Source organism: Chiloscyllium plagiosum, unplaced genomic scaffold, assembly GCF_037043375.1.
Source record: "Chiloscyllium plagiosum isolate Xiang-an unplaced genomic scaffold, Cpla_swu_hap1 HiC_scaffold_9, whole genome shotgun sequence".
In the NCBI taxonomy this organism is placed as follows: Eukaryota; Metazoa; Chordata; class Chondrichthyes; order Orectolobiformes; family Hemiscylliidae; genus Chiloscyllium; species Chiloscyllium plagiosum.
The window spans coordinates 17,931,908-17,955,646 of NW_028270147.1; the positions used below are offsets into that span (position 1 = coordinate 17,931,908).

The 23,739-nt window shown below is 42.8% G+C and overlaps 1 protein-coding gene across 1 annotated transcript in view; it reads left to right on the forward strand.

The window, feature by feature from the left end:
* Positions 1–8,421: 8,421 nt before the first annotated feature.
* Positions 8,422–23,739, forward strand: part of znf326 (zinc finger protein 326) — a 50,498-nt gene continuing 35,180 nt past the window's right edge. The window contains exons 1-3 of the mRNA XM_043698758.2: positions 8,422–8,572; positions 15,848–15,913; positions 22,654–22,738. Coding sequence (XP_043554693.1) covers positions 8,461–8,572; positions 15,848–15,913; positions 22,654–22,738 — 263 coding nt within the window. The 5' untranslated portion in view covers positions 8,422–8,460. The remainder of the gene's footprint in view (positions 8,573–15,847; positions 15,914–22,653; positions 22,739–23,739) is intronic.

Sequence of the window (23,739 nt, forward strand, 5' to 3'; positions counted from 1 at the left end):
ATTAATTCTGTCTCTCACAACTGCTTCCAATAGTTTCCCTACCACTTGCTTAGATTGTGTAGTTTCCTGGTTTATCCCTTGCACCCTTCTTGAATAATAGTAACACAATGGCTATCCCTCAGCCTTCTGGCACCTCACCTGTGGTGAGGGAGAAATTGAAAATTAATGCCATCGCCCCTGCTATTTATCCCTTTGCCTAGTTCAACAACCTGGGATATATTTGATTCGGCCCTGTAGATTTCTCAATTTTGAAGCCTGTCAGACCACTCAGAACCTCCTAATAACATAGGAACAGAAGGAAGGGTTTCAACCCCTCAAACCTGCTCTGCCATTCAATAAGATCATGGCTGATCTGTGGTCAAACTTCTTACGCCCGCCTTGGGCCATTTTACCTTGATAGTCTTGCTTAATTAAAAAAATTCTATCTGAGATTTAAATTTAACAATTGTATTAGTATTGACCTTTGTTAGAGGAAGAGAGTTCCAAACCTCCACTGTTCTTTGCACGTAGAACATCTCGAACATCTCTCCCAAATGGCCTGGTTCTAATTCTTAGACTATACCCCCTGTGTTCTAGATGTCAACCAGTGAAAATAGTTTATCTTTATATATATATTACCCCTTAAACATCTAAATTTTAGAGAACAAAGGCCTAATATATCTAATCACTCTTCATGACTTAACCCTGAAATCCAGCTAATATCCTTGTAAACTTGTGTTGAACTCCCTCCAGGGTCAAGACATCTTTCCTAAGCTGTGATACCCAGAGCTTCTCGCAGAACTCTTAAGTGGGGTCTAATTCTGTTTATACTAATTTCTTCAAGGATCTATCAGCCCTTCTCCCTGATTATACACACCAAAGGAAGTGGTTGCACCGGGTGCATTAACAACATTAAATGCCATTTAAACAACATTTAGACAAATACATGGAAAGGAAAGGTTGAGAAGGATATAGGCAAAGCATAGAAAATGGGGTTAGCGTTGATGGACATTTTGAGCCAAAGTTTAGGCCAAAGGGCCTGTCTCCGTACTATAGGAGTCTATGACTTTACATCATCCCTATGACTAGTAACACTGACATATTTTCATATTCATTTAGAACCCGACCTACATACTCTGGCTTCATGCACAAATTACCATTGTGATCCTTAATGGGCTATACTCTTTCCCTAGTTATCATTTAATCATTAATTTACTTGTACAATAGCTTGAAATTTTCCTTTATTTTACCTGCCATTATTCTTTCATGCCCCCTTTTTCTTTTGTTTTTTTTTAAAGTCTCCCCTTGCATATTCTGTACTCCCCTTGGGCTTCTGCTGCTTTGAGGCTTTGGTATCTGCTATAAGTCTCCCTCTTCTCTTTATCCAATTCAGTATATCTCTTGATATCCAGGGTTCAAAGGATTTGTTGATCCCACCATTTGATTCTATTGGGACATGCTGACTCTGAACTCTCCCTAAATTATTCTTGAAAGTATCCCACTACTCTGACATAGATTTATCTAAAAGTATCAGCTTTCAGTCCACTCTGGCCAAATCATACCTGATCTTATTAAAATTGGCCTTCCCCCCAGTTTAGAACTTTGATTTCAGGCCCATTCTTGTCCTTTAGTATAACAATTTTGAATTTAACCTAGTAATATTTGTTCCCCCACTGATACTTCTATCATTTGCCCGGTTTCATTATGTAAATTTAAGTCCATGGCCACACCCCCTCTGTTGTGGAGACTTCTACATACTGTCATAAAAGCTATCCTGGATGCAAGTTAAGAATCCCCAACCCTCAACATCTTTCACACTATGACTACTCCAGTTAATATTGGGGAGGTTGAAATCCCCGACTACCATTTTCCTAAGACTTTTACACTTCTCATGAAGTATTAGTGTTCGGGGCTTAGATGGAGAGGAATTTGTTAAGTGTGTACAAGACAACTTTCTGTTTCAGTATGTGGATGTACCTACTAGAGAAGGTGCAAAACTTGACCTACTCTTGGGAAATAAGGCAGGGCAGGTGACTGAGGTGTCAGTGGGGGAACACTTTGATTTCAGGCCCATTCTTGTCCTTTACTATAACAATTTTGAATTTAACCTAGTAATAGTTGTTCCCCCACTGATACTCCTATCATTTGCACGGTTTCATTATGTAAATTTAAGTGGGGGGCCAGCGACCATAATTCTATTAGATTTAAAATAATGATGGAAAAGGATAGACCAGATCTAAAAGTTGAAGTTCTAACTTGCAGAAAGGCCAATTTTGACAGTATTAGGCAAGAACTTTCGAAGCTGATTGGGGCCAGATATTTGCAGGTAAAGGGACGGCTGGAAGCTGGAAAATGGGAAGCCTTCAGAAATGAGATAACGAGAATCCACAGAAAGTATATTCCTGTCAGGGTGAAAAGAAAGACTGGTAGGTATAGGGAATGCTGGATGACTAAAGAAATTGAGGGTTTGGTTAAGAAAAAGAAGGAAGCATATGTCAGGTACAGACAGGATAGATCGAGTGAATCCATAGAAGAGTATAAAGGAAGTAGGAGCATACTTAAGAGGGAAGTATGGAGGGCAAAAAGGAGACATGAGATAGCTTTGGCAAAAAGAATTAAGGAGAATCCAAAGAGTTTTTATAAATATATTAAGGATAAAAGGGTAACTAGGAAGAGAATAGGGCCCCTCAAAAATCAGCAAGGCGACCTTTGTGTGGAGCCGCTGAAAATGGAGAAGATACTAAATGGGTATTTTGCATCAGTATTTACTGTGGAAAAGGAAATGGAAAATATAAACTGTAGGAAAATAGATGTAGGGTCCTCTACATTTTCTCATTTATATAAATGATTTGCAACTTGCAAAATGTCCATATTACAGAGGAGGAAGTGCTCGATGTCTTGAAACGAGTAAAGGTGGATAAATCCCCAGAACCTGATCAGGTGTACCCTAGAACTCAGTGGGAATTTAGAGAAGTGATCTCTTGCTGAGATATTTGTATCATCGATAGTCATAGGTGAGGTGCCGGAAGACTGGAGGTTGGCAAACATGGTGCCACTGTATAAGAAGGTTGGTAAAGACAAGCCAGGGAACTATAGACCAGTGAACCTGACGTTGGTTTTGGGCAAGTTGTTGGAGGGAATCCTGAGGGCAGGATGTACATGTATTTGGAAAGGCAAGGACTGATTCGGGATAGTCAACATGGCTTTGTGCATGGGAAATCATGTCCCACAAACTTGATTGAGTTTTTGAGGAAGTAACAAAGAGGATTGATGAGGGCAGAGCAGTAGATATAATCTATATGGACTTCAGTAAGGCGTTCGACAAGGTTCCCCATGGGAGACTGATTAGCAAGGTTAGATCTCACGGAATACAGGGAGAACTAGCCATTTGGATACAGAACTGGCTCAAAGGTAGAAGACAGAGAGTGGTGGTGGAGGGTTGTTTTCAGACTGGAGGCCTGTGACCAGTGGAATGTCACAAGGATCGGTGTAGGGTCCTCTACATTTTCTCATTTATATAAATGATTTGGATGCGAGCATAAGAGGTATAGTTAGTAAGTTTGCAGATGACACCAAAATTGGAGGTGTAGTGGATAGTGAAGAGGGTTACTTCAGATTACAACAGGATCTGGACCGGATGGGCCAAAGGGCTGAGAAGTGGCAGATGGAGTTTAATTCAGATAAATGCGAGGTGCTGCATTTTGGGAAAGCAAATCTTAGCAGGACTTATAGACTTAATGGTAAGGTCCTAGGGAGTGTTGCTGAACAAAGAGACCTTGGAGTGCAGGTTCATAACTCCTTGAAATTGGAGTCGCAGGTAGATAGGATAGTATGCTTTCCTTTATTGGTCAGAGTATTGAGTACAGGAGTTGGGAGGTCATGTTGCAGCTGTACAGGACATTGGTTAGGCCACTGTTGGAATATTGCGTGCAATTCTGGTCTCCTTCCTATCGGAAAGATGTTGTGAAACTTGAAAGGGTTCAGAAAAGATTTACAAGGATGTTGCCAGGTTTGGAGGATGTGAACTATAGAGAGAGGCTGAACAGGCTGGGCTGTTTTCCCTGGAGCGTCAGAGGCTGAGGGGTGACCTTATAGAGATTTACAAAATTATGAGGGGCATGGATAGGGTAAATAGGCAAAGTCTTTTCCCTGGGGTCGGGGAGTCCAGAACTAGAGGGCATAGGTTTAGGGTGAGGGGAAAGATATAAAAGAGACCCACGGGGCGACCTTTTCACATAGAGAGTGGTACATGTATGGAATGAGCTGCCAGAGAAAGTGGAGAATGCTGGTACAATTGCAACATTTAGAAGGCATTTGGATGGGTAAATGAATAGGAAGGGTTTGGAGGGATATGGGCCAGGTGCTGGCAGGTGGGACTCTATTGGAGTCATAGTCATAGAGATGTACAGCATGGAAACAGATACTTCGGTCCATCTCTCCCATGCCAACTAGATATCCCAACCCAGTCTAGTCCCACCTACCTGGACTGTTAGGGTTCTTATAATATACCCATATCAATGTGATAAGTTCTACCCATATGGTTTGATTGGAAGAGTCTTGTCATGTCTCCTTACTGCTGTAATTGTTTCATTGATCAATACCATGATACCCCCTCCCCTCTTTTACCACCTTTCCTGATTCACCTGAAGACGCTATATCCTGGAATATTGAATGGCCAATAACCTACCCTTCTTTCAAAAATGTCTCAGTGACGACAAAGTGTCATAGCGTCATGTTTTAATTTGTGCCCTCACTGTTCCGTCAGATTCTTTGCATTAAAATAAATACCATCCAAATTTACCATGTGCCTTAACTGGCCTATAATTTTTTTTGGCCTTCTTGACTCCCTTGCTGTCTTTAGTTTTGGCCATTTATGTTCCCCTGGTAGACAAGCAGGAGGCTGCTTCCCCTGCCAAATATTCTGTTTTGTTCCCATTCTGGTTCAGGTGCAAACTGCCTGTCTTGTTAATATATCACTGTTTCCCCCAAATAGCTCCAATGTCCCAGAAATCAAAGGCCTCCCTCCAGATTTGGAGATGCCGGTGTTGGACTGGGGTGTACAAAGTTAAAAATCACACAACACCAGGTTGTAGTCCAACAGGGTTAATTGGAAGCAGTAGCTTTTGGAGCGCCGCTCCTTCAACAGGTGGTTATGGAGGATACAATTGTAAGACACAGAATTTATAGCAAAAGTTTACAGTGTGATGTAACTGAAATTTAACATTGAAAAATACCTTGATTGTCTGTTGAGTCTTCCATCTGTTCGAATACCATGATAGTTTCACTTCTTTCATATGTAAATCACAACTTTTTTTTTAAAAAGTTATATTCTTAGGGTAACTGTAACAACTGGTATCAGCCAGATAAGATGTTAAGATGTTGAAGGTGTTAGCCCCCTGTGTTCCCTGTCTGTGCCATAATGTTTAGACTGATTCTAATCTAAAAAGTGAGTTAACAGAGTCTTACATGGATTCATGCAGTTTTTGAGCAAAGTACAATGTAACTCTGCAAGTACAAATTCACCCCACAAACATATATGTGTATGTGTGCATGTGGGAACGGGGTATGATGCTTAACTCATCGACTGCCAGTTCCGACGTGCCACAGCAAGGAACCGTAATGACCTCCTCAGGAGACAGACACATGCTGCAACCGACAGGGTACCCTTTATTGTCCAGTACTTCCCAGGAGCCGAAAAACTACGCCATGTTCTTCGCGACCTGCAACATGTTATCAATGAGGATGTGCACCTCAACAAGACCTTCCCCACACCCCCACTGCTCACCTTTAAACAATTGCTAAACCTCAAACAGATCATTGTTCATAGCAAACTGCCCGGCTTTCATGACAACGCCATACAATCCTGACATGGTAGGTGCTGCAAGACGTGTCAGAGTGGGGACAGGGACACCACCAATTACGCATGGGGACACCTCCTACCAAGTACATGGCAGGTACTCATGTGACTCAGCCAACGTTGTCCATGTCATACGCTGCAGGTAAGGATGCCCTGAGGCATGGTACATTGGTGAAACCCAGCAAAGGCTACAGCACTGCACATCAATCAACAGACAGGAGTGTTCCCTCCCAGTTGGGGAACACTTCAGCGGTCCAGGACATTCGACCTCAGACCTTTGGGTGACCATCCTCCAAGGCGGACTTCGGGACAGACAACAACAAAAAGTGGCCCAGCAGAGGCTGATAGCTAAATTCCGTACCCATAGGAAGAGCCTCAACCGGCACCTTGGGTTCACGTCACACCACAGGTGACCACCATTGCACTATACACACACACACTGACACACATACACAGACACTCACACTCCTACAGACACACACACTCCCTCACAGACTTATGATTTGGAGATGCCGGTGTTGGACTGGGGTGTACAAAGTTAAAAATCACACAACACCAGGTTATAGTCCAACAGGTTTAATTGGAAGCACACTAGCTTTCGGAGCCTCGCTCCTTCATTCATCACCTGATGAAGGAGCGTCGCTCCGAAAGCTAGTGTGCTTCCAATTAAACCTGTTGGACTATAACCTGGTGTTGTGTGATTTTTAACTTCTCACAGACTTAGACCACTTTACACTCTCTCACACTCACAACCCCCACCCAGACACACACACTCCTACAGACTTACACATGCATCCTCTCACAGACTTAGACCACTTTACACTCACAACCCCCCACCCCAGTCAGACAGACAGACAAACCCACATGCACACATATACATATACGTTTGTGGGGTGAATTTGTACTTGCAGAGTTACATTGTACTTTGCTCAAAAACTGCATGAATCCATCTAAGACTGTTAACTCACTTTTTAGTTTAGAATCAGTCTAAACATTATAGCACAGACAACAGAACACAGGGGGTTAACACCTTCAACATTATTATCTGGCTGACACCAATTGTTACAGGATTAGTGGCGCTGGAAGAGCACAGCAGTTCAGGCAGCATCCGAGGAGCTTCGAAATCGACGTTTCGGGCAAAAGCCCTTCATCAGGAATAAAGGGCTTTTGCCCGAAACGTCGATTTTGAAGCTCCTCGGATGCTGCCTGAATTGCTGTGCTCTTCCAGCACCACTGATCCAGAATCTGGTTTCCAGCATCTGCAGTCATTGTTTTTACCAATTGTTACAGTTAACCTGAGAATGTAACTTTTTAAAAAAAATGCTTTGTGATTTACAAATGAAAGAAGTGAAACGATCATGGTCATTCTAACAGAGGAGAGACTCAACAAACAATCAAGGTATTTTTCAATGTAAAATTTCAGTTACATCACAATGTAAACTTTTGCTATAAATTCTGTGTCTTACAATAGTGTCCTCCACAACCTCCCTCCAGCTCTCTCTGTCTCTGTCTCTGTCTCCAGCCACGCACTCACCTGCACTAACCTCCTCTTTCTATATTGACTCCTATCTTTACTCAGTTCCTTTCTCTCCACAGATGCTGTCCAACATATCGAATTTCTCGAGCACTTTTTTGTTTGTTTCAGATTTCTAGTATCTGCAGGTCTTCATTTACATGCGAGGTTAGAATGATAGAGGCCCGCGGGAAGCTTTACAGTGAGGGACCGCGGGGAGGGGGGAAGGGTTAGAGTGAGGGACCGCGGGGAGGGGGGAAGGGTTAGAGTGAGGGACCGCGGGGAGGGGGGAAGGGTTAGAGTGAGGCACCGCGGCGGGCGGGGGAAGGGTTCGAGTGAGGGACCGCGGGGAGGGGGGAAGGGTTAGAGTGAGGGACCGCGGGGAGGGGGGAAGGGTTAGAGTGAGGGACCGCGGGGAGGGGGGAAGGGTTAGAGTGAGGCACCGCGGCGGGCGGGGGAAGGGTTCGAGTGAGGGACCGCGGGGAGGGGGGAAGGGTTAGAGTGAGGCACCGCGGCGGGCGGGGGAAGGGTTAGAGTGAGGCACCGCGGCGGGCGGGGGAAGGGTTAGAGTGAGGCACCGCGGCGGGCGGGGGAAGGGTTAGAGTGAGGCACCGCGGCGGGCGGGGGAAGGGTTAGAGTGAGGCACCGCGGCGGCAGGGGAAGGGTTAGAGTGAGGCACCGCGGCGGCAGGGGAAGGGTTAGAGTGAGGCACCGCGGCGGCAGGGGAAGGGTTAGAGTGAGGCACCGCGGCGGGCGGGGGAAGGGTTAGAGTGCGGCACCGCGGCGGGCGGGGGAAGGGTTAGAGTGAGGCACCGCGGCGGGTGGGGGAAGGGTTAGAGTGAGGCACCGCGGCGGGCGGGGGAAGGGTTAGAGTGAGGCACCGCGGCGGGCGGGGGGAAGGGTTAGAGTGAGGCACCGCGGCGGGCGGGGGAAGGGTTAGAGTGAGGCACCGCGGCGGGCGGGGGAAGGGTTAGAGTGAGGCACCGCGGCGGGCGGGGGAAGGGTTAGAGTGAGGCACCGCGGCGGGCGGGGGAAGGGTTAGAGTGAGGCACCGCGGCGGGCGGGGGAAGGGTTAGAGTGAGGCACCGCGGCGGCGGGGAGGTCAGACGTGATGGATATGGACGGCTTGAGAGGATCGAGCCGGAGTTGGGGCGTCAGCGACACGGACGGTCTGCGAGGATCGAGCCGGGGTTGGGGTACCACAGAGTCGGAGAATCTGAGAGGTAGGAGCCGGCGATGGGCCGTGGGAGCACCGAGGGAGGGAGGGAGGGGCCTCTCTCCACCTCCTCCTCCTCCTTCCTGGTGGAATGGGGCTGGGGTTGGGCCTGACAGAACCTCCCCGGTAAAGAGGGGGCTCGGCGGAGATGGCCCAAGGAGCCCGTGTGCCCTGATCTCGGTCGGGGTGGGGCTGGGTCGGTGAGGCCGGCGCCGAGTTTAAAATGGCGGCGGTGCGGGTGCTCTGGGGGAGGGGGAGCGGGGGAGGGACTCGGGGGGTGACCGGGCAGTGAGGCCACTCTTCACTCCGTCAGCGCTTCAATAACACGGGGCTTGCAGAATAAATACCGAGGAACATATCCATCTGTCCCCCCCCTCCCTCTCCCGGGGCTGTTGGGGCCGCCATTTTACACCCAGCTTGGCCCATCCCGCGCTGCTGATGCTCAGAATAAAGGCCCTCAGCAGACTCACAATTACATTACACGCTTAGAGTACCACCGCCTGAACATTTTCACCACCCATTGTTAGTGCATTTCGTTATATTGTGGGTTTTCTCAAGATCCGCGATTTCCATTGTGTCCCTCTTTAAAATTAGAGTCCTTTGTCTCACGGGCTTTCTTATAATCAGCAACGAATTGGCGTATTTTTCACGAACTTGTTTGTTCATTGTTGTTGAGATTTTCACTTTTTTAGTAAGAAAACACAAAACGCAAGAAAGGTTAATTAAAATTTTAACATACTCTTTCTGGTGCACATAGCACGGTTAGTCACAAAATTCCTCCAATTGATCTTAATTATCAATCGGCTTGTATGCAATTTAAAAATGCTGTAATGTTACAATAGTATTTGGGACTGTTGTACCAGATTGTACTAAACTCGCCAGGGTGTAATATATTAAAGATAAAGGTGTGTTGCCTAATTACAAAATTAAAACTTGTAAAATAACTAGATCTTAAAAGCTAATCAGCCTCCAAATAAACCCATGTATCAGTTTTTTTAAAGTACATTTTTAGTTTCTGGGTTCATTTCTCTTACCTGGGGGATGAAGGTAAAAATGGAGAGCAAATGTAAAGTGGTACATTTCTGAAGTTATTGAATTCAATATTGAGACCCATTAGGCTAAAAGGTGGCAAAGTGGAAAATGAGGTGTGGTTCTTCGAGCTTGTGCTGTTCTTCTGCCCAGGACAGAACAGCCAACATGACTGTTTGCTCCATGTCATCCTGAGCCACTCCGGTCACTCCAAATGGTCCTCACTCCACTGTGGTGCTTTTCCATGCAGGCACAGAAGGCGTAACACTTCCAGTGTTTGGCATATTTTTTCAATATGATCTGCCGTATTCACTGCTTACAATGCAGTCAACTTACATTAGCGAGTCCAAATTGTTACGACACTGAGTAAACCCTCCTGCTTAATTTAAACCAGCAACACAGAAAAGATTTATCCTGTACAGTAATCTGAAAATTTGAGACCATGAACTATTGTAAATATTAACAACTTTATTTGTTAAGGTATAACAGAATAATTAACTAACAACTATTTACAACTCCTTTCTCTAACCTATCTTTTACCTTCCTCTTCTACAATACTAGTCTGATAAAAGCTCCCAATTATGATTTAACAAAAATTCAAGTTTTCAAAACCAGCCAGATGTCAAATCTTATCTTCCTCAGTCTTTTCTTCTTAGGGATTTCTGTTTCACAGGTCACTGATTGATAAAGGTACATTTAAGAGAGCTATTCTTCAGGCAGTCTGCAGATGCTGGTGGCTTGGCAGTTCTCTCAATTGTTCAATTTTCCCCCATCTTATACCCCCAAAGTATCGGATTGTGTCACGGCTTTTAAGATCGTCAATATGCTAAATTCAAACTTGATTGGAGTTTGGTATTTTTGGGGGTATAATTCACACTGGTTGGGCTAATTCGAATTTGTTTTGTCGTCTCCACGCAACCAGCTCATGGAGTTGTTCGACCAAATGTTGCATTATATCTTGTTCAGGATACTTGGTGCTGTGTCAGATAGTTCTGCTAGTGTTTAGCTCTCTTAAAGGTACAGAACACCTACATGTTCATAACAAAATGCAGACTGGGTGACAGCTTTGCCAAACAACTCCACTCTGTAGGAATGACCTGATGTATCAGGTCCCTGCCATTTCAGTAAGCCGCCTTACTATCACAATGATATTTATGTCCTGTGCCTGCCACAATGTTGCAATGAAACACAATGACTGGTAGTACCTCATTTTCTAATGAGGTACTTTACTGTCTCAATCTCAATATTGAATCCAATAACTTCAGAAACTGGCTGCACTTTTCTCCACTTTTCCTTGTATTGTCACACACCCCACACACCATATTTGTCTTGTTTACTTTGCACGTAGTAGAGAGGACCAATTTTCTCCCCCTTATAGACACAGAATAAAGGACTGCATATACTGGATATCTGAAACAAATAAAATAGATTTACAAGGATTTTGCCAGGGTTGGAGAGTTTGAGCCATAGGGAGAGGCTGGAAAGGCTAGAGCTGTTTTCCCTGGTGTGTCAGAAGCTGAGGAGGAGCATGGATATGGTAAATAGACAAGGTTTTCCTCCTGGGGTTGGAGAGTCCAGTACTAGAGGATGTAGGTTTAGGGTGAGAGGGGAAAAATATAAGAGAGACCTAAGGGGCAATTTTTTCACACACAGGGTGGTATGTGTATGGAATGAGCTGCCAGAAGAAGTGGTGGAGGCTGGTACAATTGCAGCATTTAAAAGGCATCTGGATGGGTATATGAATCGGAAAGGTTTAGAGGGATATGGGCCAGGTGCTGGCAAACGGGATCAAATTAGGTCTGTTTCTGTGTTGTACATCTCCGACACTAAATACATAAATTGCTGGAGAAATTCAGGTTTGGCAGCATCTGTGAATAGTTAATATTTCAGTTAACAGTTAATATTTCAGATGCTCTGAAGAAGGGTCTTTGGATTGTTAATTCTATTTTCTCTTCACAGATTCTGCCAGCCCTGCTGAGTTTCTCCAGTCTCTTTTTTTTTTGTTTCTCACTTGCATAATTTCAACTCATTTTGTATCTCTTGTTTTCTTTCTCCACTATTAACAACGCCTTTTGCACTGGGCATCTACACTATCTGCCCTCTTGGTCCTCTTCCCTCTTTCAGTTCTGACGAAGTATCATGTTAGCCTTGAAATGTTAATTCTGTTCTCTCTCCAAAGATGCTTCTAGATCTGCTTAGTCTCTCTAGCCTTTGATTTTTTCACCAGTATGTTTCTAAATATTTCAATTGGTACAGTAGGATACAGGAGCAAAATTGGGTCATTTGGCCCATCAGTTGTGGCTATTATGTTTCTCATCCAATTTTCCTGCATTCTCCTTGTAACCTTTGATTCCTTTACTCCCCAAGAACTTATTTATCAGTCTTAAATATGCTCAGTGACATGGTTTCCACATCCTTCTGCAGCAGTGAGTTTCACATATTCACTCTGGCTGAAGAAATTCCTCCTCGTCTCAGTGATGGGGGGGGTCGTCTGTTCATTCTGATGCTGTGCCCTTGGGTCCAAGTGTGTCTGTAAGTGGAAGTATCTTCTCTATGTCCACTCTATCCAGGCCTCTCAGTGTTCTGTACATTTCAGTGAGATCCCTGTCATCCTTCTAAAGACCGAGAGTACAGACCCAGAGTTTTCAACAATTTCTAATATGACAAGCTCTTCATTCCTGGGATCATTCTTCTAAACCTCCTTTGGACCCCCTCCAGTGCAAATGCATCTTTCCTTAGATATGGGGCCCAACGCTGCTCGCAGTTTTTCAAATGCAGTCTGACCAGAGCTTTATATAGCTTCAGCAGTGCATCTGTGCTCTTGTGTTCGAGCCCTCTTGGAAATGAACGCTAACATTGCATTTTCTTTCCTAACTGCTGACTGAACCTGCATGTTAACCTTTAGAGAATCTTGAACGAGGACTCCTGAGTTCCTTTGTGTCTCAGATTTCTAAACCCCTTTCCCCATTTAGAAAATAGTCTATGCCTTCATTCTTCCTATGCCAAAGTGCATAACCTCCCACTTCCCACATTGTATTCTGTCTGCTACTTCTTTGTCCACATTTCCAGTTAATCCAAGTCCTTCAACACTCTCCCCGCCTCCTCATCACTACCTTTCCCTCTACCTATCTTTGTGTTACTTGTAAACTTAGCAACAATGCCGTTTGTTCCTTCATCCGGATCATCAGTGTATAACGTTCATGGTTGTGGTCCCAACACTGACCTCTGCAGAACTTCACTAGTCACTGGTTGCCATCCTGAAAATGACCCCTTTATCTCTAGTCACTGCCTTCTGCTAGTCAGCCAATCCCCTGTCCATGCCAGTGTCTCGCCCCTAACACAATGGGCTCTAAGTTAGCAGCCTCCTGTGTGACGCCTTGTCAAAGACATTCTGGAAATCCAAATAGATCATGTCCATTAGCTCTCGTTTGTTTAACTGCCTCAGATCATTGCTGAAACTCTTTTCCATCCTTTTGATAACTCTTGATTTGATAACTTCATTACTGTCCTGACCTGCCGCCTTTTTTCCACACTCCATAAATGTGAACTTTCAAAACTACCTATTCTAAATCTCTCCAAGCCATGTTCATCTGTAACCACTGTATGTTGGTCTTTTGCTGCAGTGCTAGTATTGGTTTTAACTTTTGATTGTCATTGTTTCACCTTTGGCATTCATGTGCTTGGGTATATGAATAGGAAAGGTTTGGAGGGATATGGGCCGGGTGCTGGCAGGTGGGACTAACTAGATTGGGTTAGGATATCTGGTCGGCATGGACAGGTTGGACCGAAGGGTCTGTTTCCTTGCTGTACATTTCTATGACTTGAATTCTCTCCATAAGTGTTTGAACCATTTGGCAATCTGTGGCAAAATCTCCCTTAAATGACTTTGATTCTGTTAAGCATCTTGAAATTGATTAGATTAGATTCCCTACAGTATGGAAACAGGCCCTTCGGCCCAACAAGTCCACACTGATCCTCTGAAGAGTAACCCACCCAGACCCATTCCCCTACTCGATATTTACCCTTGACTAATGCACCAAACACTGTGGGCAGTTTAGCATGGCCAGTTCATCTAACCTGCACATCTTTGGATTGTGGTAGGAAACCGGAGCATCCAGATGAAACCTGCATAGACATGAGGAGAATGTGCAAACTCCTCATAGACAGGTGCCCAAAGCTGGAATGTGTGAACTCCATACGGTTGCCTGAGGCAGGAATCAAACCCAGGTCGCTGTCGCTGAGAGGCAGCAGTGCTAGCCACTGAGCCACCGTGCCGCCCCATGTTAAAGGTACATTGAAATGCAGGTGGTTAACAGCCTGAGACTGAGAGGGTTTACCTGTGTAGTGTGCAGTTTTAACCAAGGTTTCCTGTGCAAATAGGGATATCTGAATGAAGATCTAATGAGCATCGGATCAGTGGAAAGCATTGTAAGCGTGAAAATAATCAAGAAACTGCAGTGCCTTTTCTCAATTTATAAATGAAGTAAATTATAGCTGAATGGTGGTAAATCAGCTTGTTGCCGAAATCTCAGCTTCTCGGAGGTTGATATTAAAAATTAAATAGGGTGTCGACAGCTACATTTGATCTTTTCGTTCCTTAACAGTGCATCTCTAAAGTTGCTCTTCCTAGAGTCTCCCACTGCAATTTGAGTTAAAGTTATGCAGTTGCTTTGAGAATCTGTCAGGCATAAATGTGCGATCCCCTGCAAAATGGGACTCATTTTGAGTGGTTAGTGTCTCAATGGTGGTCATAGAGTCATAGAGATGTACAGCATGGAAACAGATCCTTTGGTCCAACCCATCCATGCCGACCAGATATCCCAACCTAATCTAGTCCCACCTGCCAATATCCCTCCAAACCCTTCCTATTCATAAACCCATCCAAATGCCTCTTAAATGTTGCAATTGTACGAGCCTCCATCACATCCTCTGGCAGCTCATTTCATACACGTACTACCCTCTGCGTGAAAAAGTTGCCCCTTAGGTCTCTTTTATATCTTTCCCCTCTGACTCTAAACCTATGCCCTCTAGTTCTGGACTCCCCAACCCCAGGGAAAAGACTTTGCCTGCAAAATATTCATTTAGTATCTCCCCCATTTTCTGTGGCTCCACACAAAGGCCGCCTTGCTGATCTTTGAGGGGCCCTATTCTCTCCCTAGTTACCCTTTTGTCCTTAATATATTTGTAAAACCCCTTTGGGTTCTCCTTAATTCTATTTGCCAAAGCTATCTCATATCCCCGTTTTGCCCTCCTGATTTCCCTCTTAAGTATACTCCTACTTTCTTTACTCTGGATTAGTGGTGCTGGAAGAGCACAGCAGTCTTCTAAGGATTCACTCGATCTATCTTGGGAGAGAATGCTGCTGTTGGACTTTTTTTCTTGTCAGGAGATTTGGAGGATCATGTAAAGGCATCACTGTGCTACTTCGGCAGTGCTTTTAAGTGCTCACTATGGGTTTTTCAAGGCTCAGAAGCATTTAGGAGCACGTGGATTACAGATGCCCAGAAAACCATCACTTTTATCTTGAGTTTGAGATTCTGATCTTACATCCCCAACCTTCCTACAATAACTGTACTTCAAAAGAAAAGCTGTTAATTTGTTGTGATGCATTTGGTAATTGTGAAATATGCTTTTCATATGTGCAAGTCTTTAATAATTTAGGTTGTCAAACATTGAACTGTTTTCATGCACATTGTAATCATGTTTCCCACTCAGAATCAAAATACAATTGTGTCTCTTTGGAACAGTACTGAGGCTCCATCTAGTGATCATTGTGGGTGGTGCTTTCATTCAGTTTCATAATGAAACCCTGTTGTATACTAGTTATGTAATTTCATTTAAAATTACCTGGAAATAGATAAAGTAAACCTAGTTGTTCCACCTCCTTTGCAGCTGAATACTAAAATGATCGACTTCAGATCAGCAACTGCTCAATTGTTTTGATAACTTGTACTGTATCGTCTTCCCCCAATATATTGATTGTGAATGTAAAATTTTTGTTATAAAAGCATGTGTATGCCTCTGAGAAGTGACAACTTAGCAACTAATAACAATTACTAGTTTAGGAGATGGTCAACATGAAGTTAACATCATGAAAGTCTAATTAACAATTTCAGTAGGTACAAAAATCAGAAAATTCGGTCCACCCATGAGCACTTAGTTAGAAAACCCTTAGTGAGGCAGTACTTTTACCCACTGAAGAATTTAGTTCACCCGTGAATTGACTATTGGAATTTTTTTTATTGCTGCACAGGTGGATCAGAATGGATGAACAGTGGCAGCAGCAGCAGTTGGAGTACCAGGGACAACTGGAAATCAGGTGGGAACTGAATGGCCGAGCAACACGAATTGAAGTATCATTGACCTGAAAATCAATCCGCTTTCTAAAGTCACTTTTCATTTGTCACTGCTCTTTTGAGTGATGCAACATGTATCTAATGTTTACTGTTCATGAAAAGATGTTGGGAATCTATAATATGTGAATTTATACAATGTATGTTATTAGCATTTGAAGCTGTCTTGCCTAAATATGCATTTAATATGCCACATGCTTAGGCACTATATTGCTTGTACTCCAGTCTCTACCCTGATGGCACTTTACCATAATTTAAGTCCCTGTAATCTGAAAGTATTACTTTAGCTGTTTCAATCCATTTTGTAGCATTTACCAGGTAAAGCGGAGACTCGGGGCAAATTTACTTCTGTAGGTTTCTTTAAATTTAGCATTTTCCAGTTGAGGTGCTGGGTACATATGGTAAGTGGCCTTTTATGTGCCAGAATTGTTGCTCATCCTTCACATGCTTGCAAGGTACTTTCATGCCACAGAGCTTTAAGGATTCATAAACCATTCTAGGACTAATAATTTCACGGAGAGAATTCTAAATAGTTTTCTTTTTATTTATAAAGCTAACAGTTTACACTGATATGCATGAATGTTTGTAGCTGTATCTTTTCAAAATCTGGCACAGTAGTGCAAACTGGTTTCGAATGTGCTGGAAATCGAGATACGTTAGTAGTTTGCTCTACAAAGCAATCGCAAAGTTCCACTTTTGATTCAATATCAGCATTAAACCGCTCAATGGAAAATCTGCTATTGAGGTTGATTGTAGAGTAGTGATAATGTAGTCAAATTACAGGTTGAATCGTGTAGCATAGTTTATGTGTTGCATGATGAAGGCTGAGGTGCTTTTCTGTTATACTTTGATTAGATTAGATTAGATTACATTACATTACAGTGTGGAAACAGGCCCTTCGGCCCAACATGTCCACACCGACCTGCCGAAGCGCAACCCACCTATATCCCTACATTTACCCCTTACCTAACACTACGGGCAATTTAGCATGGCCAATTCACCTGACCTGCACATCTTTGGACTGTGGGAGGAAACCGGAGCACCCGGAGGAAACCCACGCAGACACGGGGAGAATGTGCAAACTCCACACAGTCAGTCGCCTGAGGCGGGAATTGAACCCCGGTCTCAGGTGCTGTGAGGCAGCAGTGCTAACCACTGTGCCACTGTGCCGCCCACTTTGCTTGCAGTTTACACAGTTTGTTAAATGTGAATTTATTGCAAAACTTGATCTGAAAGGTGTCACTGAAATCACAAAGCATTCAAGTTTGTATACATTATCACTCAGAGCTCCTTTATCAGTTCATTTCTGGAAAATTGTGAAAGGCAATCTGAAGGTTATTAGCGAGAATAAATTTCAGCTTGCCCTAAAAAGTTCAATTACTTTATTATATTGATAATGGATATACAACTTAAACACAAGATTAAACAAGCAAGGAAAGCAATAAGTTTTAGCTGGTAGCTGCATACAAAATGTCTTTGTGGATGGTTTTTCAAGCAACGTTTGAATAATGGGCTGGTGAAAAATCCAATCTAAATGTACAACATAGTTAAATATCAAATTGGAGTTTGAGCACATCTTGTAGCAGAAGGCTGAAAAATGAATTTAATATCTTGAAATTTCCCTGGGATTTCTCTATATTATCATATCTTGTGAAGAGGTGAAACTTTTGAAGTTTGTCCTGAAGTATTGATTCCTTATTTTCTGACTGCACGAGTCTCTGCCTTAATCACACATCTTCCAATTGAAAAACATAGTATCTGTAAATCCCTGATTACCTACTTAGCAAATAAATTTCCTGAAATGGCAAAGGATATGGAAGATATAGACTGTAGGAAAATAGATGGTGACATTTTGCAATATGTCCAGATTACAGAGGAGGAAGTGCTGGATGTCTTGAAACAGTTAAAAGTGGATAAATCCCCAGGATCTGATCAGGTGTACCCGAGAACTCTGTGGAAAGCTAGAGAAGTGATTGCTAGGCCTCTTGTTGAGATATTTGTGTCATCGATAGTCACAGGTGAGGTGCCGGAAGACTGGAGGTTGGCAAACGTGGTGCCACTGTTTAAAAAGGGCGATAAAGACAAGCCAGGGAACTATATACCAGTGAGCCTGACCTCGGTGGTGGGTAAGTTGTTGGAGGGAATCCTGAGGGACAGGATGTACATGTATTTGGAAAGGCAAGGATTGATTCGGGATAGTCAACCTGGCTTTGTGCGTGGGAAATCATGTCTCACAAACTTGATTGAGTTTTTTGAAGAAGTAACAAAGAAGATTGATGAGGACAGAGCAGTAGGTGTGATCTATCTGGACTTCAGTAAGGCGTTCGACAAGGTTCCCCATGGGAGACTGATTAACGAGGTTAGATCTCATGGAATACAGGGAGAACTAGCCATTTGGATACAGAACTGGCTCAAAGATAGAAGACAGTGGGTGGTGGAGGAGGGTTGTTTTTCAGACTGGAGGCCGGTGACCAGTGGAGTGCTACAAGGATCGGTGCTGGGCCCTCTACTTTTTGTCATTTACATAAATGATTTAGATGCGAGCATAAGAGATACAGTTAGTAAGTTTGCAGATGACACCAAAATTGGAGGTGTAGTGGACAGTGAAGAGGGTTACCTCAGATTACAACCGGATCTGGAACAGATGGGCCATAGGCTGAGAAGTGTCAGATGGAGTTTAATTCAGATAAATGCGAGGTGCTGCATTTTGGGAAAGCAAATCTTAGCAGGACTTATACACTTAATGGTAAGGTCCTAGGGAGTGTTGGTGAACAAAGAGACCTTGGAGTGCAGGTACATAGCTCCTTGAAAGCGGAGTCGCAGGTAGATGGGATAGTGAAGAAGGCGTTTGGTATGCTTTCCTTCATTGGTCAGAGTATTGAGTACAGGAGTTGGGAGGTCATGTTGTGGCTGTACAAGACATTGGTTCAGCCACTGTTGGAATATTGTGTGCATTTCTGGTCTCCTTCCTATCGGAAAGATGTTGTGAAACTTGAAAGGGTTCAGAAAAGATTTACAAGGATGTTGCCAGGGTTGGAGGATGTGAGCTATGGGGAGAGGCTGAACAGGCTGGGGCATTTTCCCTAGAGCGCCGGAGGCTGAGGAGTGACCTTATAGAGGTTTACAACATTATGAGGGGCGTGAATAGGATAAATAGACAAGGTCTTTTCCCTGGGGTCGGGGAGTCCAGAACTAGAGGGTATAGGTTTAGGGTGAGCGGGGAAAGATATAAAAGAGACCTATGGGGCAGCTTTTTCACGCAGAGGGTGGTACATGTATGGAATGAGCTGCCAGAGGATGTGGTGGAGACTGGGACAATTGCAACATTTAAGAGGCAATTGGATGGGTATATGAATAGGAAGGTTTGGAGGGATATGGGTCTGGTGCTGACAGGTGGGATTAGATTGGGTTGGGATATCTGGTCGGCATGGACAGGTTGGACCGAAGGGTCTGTTTCCATGCTTTACATCTCTATGACTCTAAGTTGTTGGAGGGAATCCTGAGGGACAGGATTTACATGTATTTGGAAAGGCAAGGACTGATTAGGGATAGTCAGCATGGCTTTGTAGGTGGGAATTCATGTCTCTCAAACTTGATTGAGTTTTTTGAAGAAGTAACAAAAAGGATTGGCGAGGGCAGAGCAGTGGACGTAATCTATATGGACTTCAGCAAGGTGTTTGACAAGGTTCCTCATGGGAGACTGGTTAGCAAGGAATACAGGGAAAACTAACCATTTGGATGCAAAACTGGCTCGAAAGAAGACAGAGGGTGGTGGTGGAGGGTTGCCTATCAGACTGGAGGCCTGTGACCAGTGGAGTGCCTCGAGGATCAGTGTAGGGTCCACTGCTTTTCTTCATTTATATGAATGATTTGGATATAAACATAGGAGGTATAATTGTTTAGTTTGCAGATGACACAAACATTGGAGATATAATGGACTGCGAAGAAGATTACCTCAGAGTACAATGGGATCTTGATCAGATAGGCCAGTGGACTGAGGAGTGGCTGATGGAGTTTAATTTAGATAAATGCGAGGAGCTGGATTTTGGAAAAGCAAATCAGAACAGGACTTTACACTTAATGCTAAGGTCCTGGGGAGTGTTGCTGAACAAAGAGACCTTGGAGTGCAGGTTCATAGATCCTTGAAAGTAGAGTCACAGGTAGATAGGATAGTGAAGGAGGTGTTTGGTATGTTTTCCGTTATTGGTCAGAGCATTGAGGATAAGAGTTGGGAGGTCATGTTGCGGCTGTACAGGTTAGGCCACTTTTGGAATATTGCGTGCATTTCTGGTCTCCCTTCTATAGGAACGATGTTGTGAAACTTGGAAGGGTTCAGAAAAGATTTACAAGGATGTTGCTAGGGTTGGAGAGTTTGAGCTACAGGAAGAGACTGATTAGATTGGGGCTGTTGTCCCTGGAATGTCGGAGGTTGAGGGGTGACCTTATAGAGGTTTATAAAATCATGAGGGGCATGGACAGGATAAACTGTCAAGGTAATTTCCCTGGGGTTGTGGAGTCCAGAACTAGAGGGCATTGTTTTGGGTGTGGAGGGAAAGATATAAAAGGGACATAAGAGGCAACTTTTTTCACACAGAGGGTGGTGCGTGTATGGAATGAGCTCCCAGAGGAAGTGGTGGAGGCTGGTCCAATTACAACATTTAAAAGACATTTGGATGGTTATGTGAATAGGAAGGGTTTAGAGGTATCTGGGCCACGTGCTGGCAAATGGGACTAGATTAGGTTAGGATATCTTGTTGGCTTAGGTAAAAACAATGACTGCAGATGCTGGAAACCAGATTCTGGATCAGTGGTGCTGGAAGAGCACAGCAATTCAGGCAGCATCGAGGAGCTTCAGCAAAATCGACGTTTCGGGCAAAAGCCCTTCATCAGGAATAGATGAGTTGGACTGGCTGGTCTGTTTCCGTGCTGTACATCACTATGGATCTATGAGTAATAGCTTAAGCGGCAACTTGTGTTTAAGTTAGTTGAGTACAATCATTTGCGACTGCTTGAGCTGGTGAATTTTTAATAAATTCAAAAGGTCTTGTTCTTATTGCTTCAGGGTTTTGAAAGTTTTGAAAAATATTCATGATTTGGAGATGTCGGTGTTGGACTGGGGTGTACAAAGTTAAAAATCACACAACACCAGGTTATAGTCCAACAGGTTTAATTGGAAGCTCACTAGCTTACACCTGATGAAGGAGCGTCGCTCCGAAAGCTAGTGTGCTTCCAGTTAAACCTGTTGGACTATAAGCTGGTGTTATGTGATTTTTAACTTTGAAAAATATTCACCATGGAGGATATTGATATGAAGGCATAAATTTCAATTGCAATAAGCTTGACTCAAGAAATGCATTCATTAAGTGAAGACATGAATGACTCGAGAATGGACAGTTGGGGCAGCAAAGATGGCCTCAGATTGAATAGAAAATCATGAGCTGTGATCCATGAAATTAGGATCACCTTCGTTTGAGACGACAGAACAATTGGATAAAATTGCAGATTTTGAAAAGTTTGAAATAAAATTGAAAAAAATGTGCTGGGGATTCTCAGCAAGTCAGACAGATGCTTTAGAAGGGTTAATTTCTTCATCTAGTTTGCAGAGAAGTCCGCTATTGCAGAACGTATTTTTCAAAATATTAGCGATTTGAATGCAATGCTGGTTTTAATTCCTGCTCATAATGATGTTCATATTTTGAAAACTGTTGGTTCTGTTATGTAAATCAAGGGCAAATCTTCAGGGCAATTTGTAATAGGAAACCTCCACAACCCATGAAATAGTTTTGAAATATTTTAAATATGATCTTGTTTAGTCAGTTGCCCATGTATTACCTGTACCTTTTTATATTTAATAAGATATATATTTTTGGTGTTTGTGTAAGAGTTCTAACATTGCTTTCCCAACCAAGACGTTGGAATTTTGATTAGTTCATTGAAAAGCATCATTGCTGTGTTAGCTAATAAAAATACGGTCATTTAGAATTACATTTTGTGATGTCAAGAAGGTCTCCAGAATTTTGTTTTTAATATTGGTGCCACACGTATGAACTTTGTTTCACTTGAGCAGTTAAACTTTAAATATCTAAAATACTGCTACTTACTGCATAATTAATTCACATGCTTTTTCAAAATAGGGAATTTCTATATGCAATATGATCTTACCAAGGGCTGGAATAGGAATACAGCAAAAAGCTGCCACTAACGTGAGGGGAGTGCAAGATGAATTTCCTGAGTGTGAAAATCAGGTGGCAGTATTGGTCAGATATCTCAAACTTTTCAGGTGTCATTATAGTTCCTTTTCTCATTTGCCTGTTCTTTGCAAGTGAGTGTAAAGATTGTATGTTCGCAAACCTCCCACATTGACAGCAGAGTTTCAACCAATTCAATGAAGAACAAGTTTTGAATCTGGGGTCATGGCTTGCTTTGCACTTATCCTCAGTCTGAGCAGGATGGGATTTAATTTGAATGAACTGAATTAGTACAAAGACAATGAAGATGAGAACTGTTCACAGCTTTAATCTAGCTCTGTCAGGTCTTAAATGCATTTAGTATAGTTTTTGTCTCCTTTTAAAACATGATAGCCAATTCAACCCTTTATTTTTGAATGCCTCAAATGATGGTCTGATAAATACTTCTAGTCAGTTGTTCTGTGGAAATATTTAATGCGCTCTCAACTGAAAATATTAACTTTTTGTTTTAATTAAAGGTATGGGGATGAGTGGTGACTATGAACGTAGTTCTTATGGGACCTCCAGATCTTTCCTGGAATCTTACCCAAGTAGGACTGAGAGGTAGGTGAAGCAATCTTAATCATTTATTACTGCCTGTCTTTCGAGTCATGCTGAACATTTTAAATTCAAAGATAAAAATGTATTGAAGTAATTACAAATTTCAATTCAATGCTGCAGCTCAGCTAAGCTTGTGTTGACCAACCAGGTTGTCTTCAAAAATTCATAAAGGCAGCATTATTTCATTTCCAGGACAGATTATGATGGATTGCTTTATTTCATAGCAATTTATTAGGATCAATAGAAGCTGCTAATTAGACCTTTGACATCTTAGTCTAAAAGAAGTGGGCATGATTTCATTACTTAACTGACTTATTGGACTTTAGAGTGATTGCTTTCTTTCGATTAAATCCCATCAGAAGCAGGTCATTGATCACTAAAGCTAGCACTACCAAAATTCATCTTAAAATGAAAGAGTTTTGTGTTTGTAGAGTGATATTCAACAATGTGGGTAGGTAGTGCTGAGAGGCAGCTTAACAATTATGATAAATTTCAAGGTATCTAAACTGTGCAGACTGCAAACGAGATAAAATGTTTGCAGTTAATTAAGAGAAATGATATAACATTTACAGACATAATGGGTTATTGTCATAAAATGCTTATTCTCCATGGATAACATTAATACGGTAGCAGTTCTGAGCATATTAGATGTTAAGTGGATTCTTTTAAAGATGGTAAATCTTGTTTGCTGTGGTTTTATTTTTTAAAAGAAGTGTCACTAATATGTTTATCAGATTGTTGAAAAAGCTTTTATTACTTACCATTCATGTTTCTCACCTAATGAGCACAAAATCTACCAAAAAAGCTTTAATAGGAAAATTAAAAGGACCACGTGAAAGTGTTTTTCTCATTGAATTTGTGATGCTTAATGGAAATTTAAAAACCTTAAATACAGTGGCGTTGGGGAGATGTTAAAAGCACAATGAAATGACTATTTTTGAACACCAAACAATGCATTATTTCCTGCTGGCTATTTACATGTTCAGCCGGCTTTTTTTTTGGTA